Genomic DNA, 7441 nt, shown 5'->3' on the forward strand with positions numbered 1-7441 from the left:
ATGAGAACTAGTTTTTTGTTTTTAAGAAATTAAGAATCCAGTTTTTATAAAATGGGACATAAACTAATATGTTTAGAACTACCTCGATTTTTATAAACCAGTTTCTTAAAAACTGGATACTTTCAAACAAGTCCTAAAAGGATCAGATCTGAATTTTTTGTCATGTTAATTTTATTATATTGTTTAAAAATATTAAAAAAAACCAACAGATGATACATCTGCCCAGTGCCGAAGGGCAGGCGGGTGTTGCCGCCAGATCAGAAGTTCTAGGCATCTGATTTATCATGCTTGAATGGACCAACACACAAAGACACTGTATTCATCCGTCTTTTATAAGCAGGCAAAACAAGTCAATAGCAAACGAGTTCAGCTGGACGTTGAAACCAGCAACATCACGGCTCACGGAGCCTTAGCTCCAGCGTGTGCACAGTTTTCTTACACGTAACATTGCTAACGAAGGGCTAGAGATGGGACACGCATTTGTTCAACGGCAGACGCTGTTATCCAGCCGTTTTGTTTTCCTGCTAATAAATTTTACATCGCTTTATGAAATCAGAGGCATTTCGCTATCCATATTCCGATATTCCATGCCACTCTCGTAGCGTTGTACAACAATAGACTGCCACTTCATATATGGTCGACTCGAGGGCCAATTAAAAAAAAAATTGCATTGCTATCGACTCAGTTCACAATACACGGGTTTTGGCACCATATTTTGTGAGCCATGGGCTCCCCAGGTTAGAAAACTCAGATATGTATATGATTTACGACCTCACTTTAGCAAGCCGTGCCCTGATCTCTTCTAGGTCTTCCTCGTCGTCATCAGCACCCTCTGCAACAGCTTGTCGCTGCAAAAGAAATATAAAGACAAATGTTATTACAACCAGAGTCATGGAATCCACGATGAAAATAAAGTCAAACAGCCGCATCAATCGCTTGTGACCAAACATACTATCGAGAGCATCAATACTTAAACTGGTATACAGTTTCCACACTGATCATCCAGCAGTCATTCCGTCAAAAAAAAAACAATACAGCACTACAGCAGTCAATGACATGTTTATTTACCAAAATCCACTTTGCATCCAATAGCTTCTTGAAAGGCATATTTCTCCTTTGCACCGTTAAATGTTCACATACATGCAAGCAAGCAAGCAAAGTTAAGGGGAGGTTAGTTAGTTACTTCTTCTGGAACCCTGCTTGTTGAAGCCTCATGTATCTTCTGTGTTCTGGCAGCATCTGGTAGCTGGGAGGCAGTCTCCCCAGCTACTGAAGCAAGAACCTTGTCAACCTCCTCTTCGATTTCCTCCTCCATGTCCTCAGAGTCCAAAGCTGAATCAACTGCCTCGTTCACCATCTCTTCCATCACACCTGCCTAGAGTAAGAACAGTAAAATGTTAGTTTCAGTTATCAGCACTAAATAATTCAAATCTTCGAACAAGAAATAAGAAGTGCACGTGATTACCTTGGTCATTTCTTTGCTAAATTCTTGCATCGTGGTAGCCAACTCTGGAGCTTTCATTAGATTGTTAACAATTTTCATCACTTCAGTGCTTTTGGACAGATGACCCACTGTTCTTGCAGTTGCTGAAAATTGCATCCATGGAAATTTAGTTTCAAAAACAAGGAAATGGAAGACGTAAAGTGAGAGCACCACTCCCTAGCCCAAAGAAAATAATTAAATGAAATAGAATGCAGCTCAATTCTATGAAAAGAGATTTTACAAGGGTGAAAATGAAATACAGTGCTGCCAGTTGTGATTTTGTTAATTTATAGGTCCTGTTTGATCTGTAAGTTTGCTGGGCAATTGCAGCAAACTGAACTTAGCACACACCCAAATTCAAATGGCATAACATGTGATTTCATTTTATGAGGCATTGCAATCACTCTTAGAATGTTTAAAAACATCATGGGATGATATACCTGGTGGCAAAAGATAAATTGTGCACAAAAGAAATTTTAGTTGGGAGATGTATTGATTATTGAATATTGATACTGCATTGCTTATCCCCAATAAAGTAGAAGGGCATGCCTTTGAATATTAACTAACAGAATCACTCTTCCAGAAATTAAAAGGACATTCTCTTGGACAACGTCAGACACCAAACCAACAAAAAAAAATCATAAAAAAGCCATACCGACAATTTCTCCAAGGTGCATTGATACTGAATTTAGTTGAGCCTTGTTCTCATAAAGACGATTAACAGCACGTCTTGATCTTACAAGTTCCTTAGCAAGAGCCTGTCATGAAAAATATGTCATAACATCAACAATCAACAGTACACCAAACTGTTAGCCTTATTCAGTTATTCTGACAGATAAGATCAGTGATGAAAAATTGACATTGTATGTGTCTGCTGTTGAAGTTTGGAACCTGATATGCCAAGGAGGAAAACACACAGAAATGCTGGTACATGTGAATGAGATGTGTGTTCATGAACTAATGAATTCTCTGTAACAACTAACAAGGTGTTCAAATAACCACCCTTGTGCCCCCCAGTACGCAGCTGCTGCTTATAATAAAAATATTCGTGAAAGCTGGGACAACAGTATGCTGCTGGAAATAGTTTCTAACTCATTTTTACAACTTGCTGCTGGGAAAAGTGGTCTGTGCTTAATTCTACAGTCCTGAGAGCAACCAGCACCACCATGACAACTTGGTGGACAAGCAATCTGCCATTGTCGTATATAGTTTGGCAAACTTCAATCCCTAACTACTTACAATCCCTCAGTACTTAAGAACATGTTTTAAATGGCATGAGTGTGCCTTATTCATTCTCTGCTATTGTAACATCAACTATTGTTCTTGAATAGTTGTCACATGTGTAGCAACTATTCAAGAACAGGAAAATTTTAAAAATGAGATCTAACATTAGTAACTATTTGTACATTGCTACAGTAGCTTGCCTTTCTGATGATGAACAAATCAAAGATCAGAAGAAATTATATTTAGCTGGCATAATAACGCAAAGTAAAAAAAAAAAAACTCAACCGCATTGTTATGAAGGGAAAGGGAATACATTCTCAAACAAGTCGAGAAAACCCCTGAACAACTGCCTCACCTATACATAGTGGTATCATAGCCCAAATGATAATGACCACTATCGGGGCTAGGTCTTAGACCTGTGCTTTGGTGTGAAACAAACAAGAAGATTTTTTAACTTCGGCACGAAATTTGCTCCTACGGGTAGTCGAACTCAGGACCTATAGTGGAATGCTACTCAGACCGCCCGGACAATTCAGCCGGAGGCCCTTTCACTAACAACACAGAGCTAAATATGAGACTAATCATATATTGATGTTTTCCATTATTTCTTTGATTGGTACAGATTTAAATATTTAATGTAGCCTGTTCCATTTCAAGGTGAGATTGTTAGAGTATTAGGCAACACCGGATATGGATAGTTCAGGATTGATTGTAATCCCATGATAGCCTTCCTTATCTCTAAGAGAGGTGCCTTGCCCTCCAAGCCATGTACTCTTATATAAACAGCTCGAGGGCTCAAGCAATAAACATCCCACATATTATACGCATTCTCTCCTTCCTGCATGGTATCACGAGTTTAGGGTTTAGATACAACAGGTGTCTTCCGCTGCCACCGCCGCGCTGCCGTCGCTGTGCCGCCCTCGGGAAGATCGTCCTCCGCCGGGGGCAGCGCCCTTGTAGGATGCGCGGACGGTCCCTCTGATTTGTTGTGCCCATCATCGTCATCGTGTCAAGTCAAAGTAGCAGCAGATCGAAAAACTCACCGTCGGCGTTGCTCGGATCGGCCCCTGTCGACCTGCACCGGCTGGATCCAACACCTCCACACGCCGTCGTGGTGACGGTTGTGGCCGGGTTGAATCCCCGCGTGCTAGCTGGGTCGTGCGCCGCCATGGTGGCGGCTCCGACTGTCGCTGTCGGTCAATCCCGCCGGATCCGCGCGTCAGGCTTGCGCGCTCGCGTTGGAGCCGTGTGCCTACGCCGGGGACGCTACGCCCGCGCCGAGGCTGTGACCTCGCCAGGCCGCGCCGCGCTGAGCCGCCGAGGTCGCGCCAGCAAGTCGGGTCCGCGTGGTCGCGCCACTGTGCCGCACGCCCGCAGGGGATGCGCCTCGGTACCCCGATGAATTCCCTAGATTTGTTGTTGTTACGTCTTTTTTTGTTTTCCCGGTCAGTGATCGGGTTTGCATCTCCATCGCCCACCGCCAGTCGACTCGCGCGCCCTCGACATCGGCTTCAACAACCCCGACTTCTTCATCTTATCCGATGGTGCAACTGGCATGGCATGTGGCGTAACCAAAACGCATGCATGTGTCTCTCCTCTTCGTTTGCACGTCCATCAATGTCGGCTCGTCGTCGCCGCCACCGATCAGGAGGCTCCACCATCGACATCACCATCGTCGTCTCCGACTCGCACGCCATCGGCCTGATCAACCGATCGCGGGTGAACCATCCTCCTGAGACGTTTGTCGTCCATCGCGCGATGCTTCGCCAAGCAAGAGGGTCGTAGTTACGTCGCCACCTCAATTAGCAGCATCGTCGTCTGTCGTCAACTAACGTCGTTGCATCTACATCATCGTCGACCTCGTCAGTGCGTGTCTCCCGCGCACGGTTTGAGCAAGCGGTTCGACACATGCGAGCTGCGTCGACACACCCATTGTTCTGCGCTGCGGGTCCTCCTGCATGCTGCGTCAACACCTTGCGCTGATGTTGTGCCTGTCCTAGGCGTGCCAGCCAGGCAACCACCGTCGCCGAACTGCACCGCATTTGTCATCGAGTTCTTCGCCGACAAATACCACCATCGCGCTCCACTGGCACCATTGAGGTTAGTTTCCTATGAGTCGTGGCTCTCGCCGCCGCGACTCCAGGAACCTCGATGTGTCGCCACGCCTACCTCTTCGCTCACGCCTACCTCTTCGCTTTGTCTAGCACAGCCTTGTCGCCAGATCTAGGGAATTCATTATCGCGTCCTCGACTACTTCATATACTCCGCTCTGACAACCGTGCGTTGCATCGACACTCCCTCCGTGCTTCATCACAACCGTCACGGAGGCCTCCTTTGCTGGTCCCTTGAGATGCTGGCACATATGGTTGGGGCCCTCTACCTAGTATGTCTGGTACTGGCACCATCGACACGTGCATTCATCCACGACACATTTCTAGGCTTGGCAAACCTAGAACACACATCGTCCATGGCTGCTTGACACGTCGCCCCCGGCATCGACACCCTCATCTGCCTCGACGCATCGCACCTTTGTCTACGACTGCTTCTCAACGCCACGGTCACCACGACGTCCTCTGGAGCGCTGTGACTTGTGCAGTTTGTTTTCTCCGTCATCCTCGACATCTTCCTCGACCACGACTACCCAACACACGGCACTTCGACAACGGCTCTGCGTCCTCATCCTTGGCTACCTCGACATCGGCACAAAGGGCTACTGCCTTGCTTGGGCAACCTCATTGGCTTCCACTCTAGCCACAGCATCTACGTCGCATCGACTGTTACGACTGTGGAGGGGATGTCAGCTCGACTGCTTCTTCTACAGTCTCATCGTCTGCGCCACTCCCTCTGTGACTGCGGAGGGATGTTAAAGTATATTAGGCAACACCGGATATGGATAGTTTAGGATTGATTGTAATCCGATGATAGCCTTCTTATCTCTAGGAGAGGCGCCTTGCCCTCCAAGCCATGTACTCTTATATAAACAGCTCGAGGGCTCAAGCAATAAACATCCCACATATTATACGCATTTTCTCCTTCCTTCACAGATAACCAGACAACACAATAAAGGTAAGAAACAGATAGGGAGAAAAAAATCCAATCATCCTCAACCTATATAATGTAAGCAAATCCAGTTTCACATTCACTCTCTTTGCGGTGAGAAAAACATGCTTCATATTATATTAGATTGCCAGATATGAAGCTTTACACCAAGAGTTATAGTCTATCAAATGTATGGCATTGGCATATAAAATTCGTAATGAGGTGTGAAAAGGTTATGATATTGTTTTTTTTATTCAGTGCAATTGCTCCTCCTATCGTGTCCAATATTCCTGCACTAAGACCTGTAGGATTTTTTTCGCTCATGTAATAGAACTAAATCCACATTACACAATGAAATGAACATCAATTCTAAAACCTTAGGTTTAGTGGCAGGAGATCAATTTGATTAGTATCTACATTGTTCCTAGATTCACCTTGACAAACTGTGGTACTCTCAAAATCCCAACGAACTATGCTAAGCACGAGAGAGCAAGCAGACTAGCAGAGTAAGGCCCTGTTTGTTTCCTTGTTGGATAATATAATCTAGCTTATAGATTATATAATCAGTTAAGCACCTATGACCTGCTTATGGATTATCATAATCTAGGTATCTAGATCATATAATCTACTTAATAATATGCGTTGTTTGTTTGTCTCTTAACTTATTTAAGCTGGATTATATAATCTAGAGGGTACAAACAGGGCCTAACACTTGTACCAAAAAAATCAAGAAAAGTAAACTACCTTTGCAGATCCCATGTCATTGCGCTTGGCAGCCTCCCTGATGGCTTTCTCCACGTTCTTCTCCTCCCTCTGCACATCTGCAAAAACAATTCATACCCAAAAATACTTACAGGTAAGGGTTAAGGGTTTGGCGCACAGCCCCCAGGGTCGGGAGAATCGCTCGGCTAATCGCATCACCGCCTTGGCCATTTCTGAGGCAAACCAGAGCAACAAGCAACACCCGACCACCAATCCTTGAATCACACCTAGTACCCGTCCACACGAGCCCGATCGCCAGTTCCCTTGGAGACCAGGGGAAGGAGATGTGGGGGACGAGAAGGGAAGGAGATGCGGGCGCGTTCGGGGGTAGGACCTCGGATCTGACGGTCGAGGACGCGGCACTCGTTGCGGAGGCGGCGCTGCCACTCGCGCAGCTGCTGCTGCGGCGTCGGCCGCGGCTTGAGCATGTTCTTCACCTTCTCCATCGGCGCCGGCGGCCCGAGGGGCAGATTGGAGGTGATTCCGCACTCGGATGCAAGAAGAAGCTTCACGCGGCGGGCTTATTCCCTCGAGGGAGAAGAGACGGGGGAGGGGGAGAAAGCGATGACGGTTGACGAAGAACCGTGAAATGGCGTTGGGAGATCACAGCTGCACCTACAGTTAGACGGTGAGAAATTCAGAATTCTGCCTTCGAGGTGGGTTTCACAACCTTGTCAGTTGTTTCACCAAATGTAACGGTAATGATTTACATTTTCAGGTGTCGTTTGGTTCATGAAATATAACGTAAATATTAATGATAATGATTAACACTCGATTACCGACGGTAACCATTTTGAATAAGCCGGTACTCATTTTCAATATAGTATTGATTACGGTTGTACTTAAACAAATATAATTTAACGTTACAGTGGTATTAAATTTAAATAGATCAGTATCAATTTTTAAAGTGGTACCTTATTACAGTTGTACTTA

At 45.5% G+C, this 7441-nt stretch overlaps 1 protein-coding gene across 2 annotated transcripts; it reads right to left on the minus strand.

The window, feature by feature from the left end:
* Nucleotides 1-479: 479 nt before the first annotated feature.
* LOC100216894 (uncharacterized) lies at nucleotides 480-7191 on the minus strand. 2 transcript variants are annotated; one of them, XM_008652763.3, is made up of 6 exons: nucleotides 6843-7191; nucleotides 6491-6567; nucleotides 2139-2241; nucleotides 1466-1587; nucleotides 1184-1375; nucleotides 480-848 (listed from the first exon to the last, which is right to left on the minus strand). In XM_008652763.3, the coding sequence occupies exons 1-6, from the start codon at nucleotides 6952-6954 to the stop codon at nucleotides 765-767; spliced, it is 690 nt and encodes a 229-aa protein (XP_008650985.1). In that variant the 5' UTR covers nucleotides 6955-7191; the 3' UTR covers nucleotides 480-764.
* Nucleotides 7192-7441: the final 250 nt, after the last annotated feature.

Source organism: Zea mays, chromosome 7, assembly GCF_902167145.1.
Source record: "Zea mays cultivar B73 chromosome 7, Zm-B73-REFERENCE-NAM-5.0, whole genome shotgun sequence".
NCBI lineage: Eukaryota > Viridiplantae > Streptophyta > Magnoliopsida > Poales > Poaceae > Zea > Zea mays.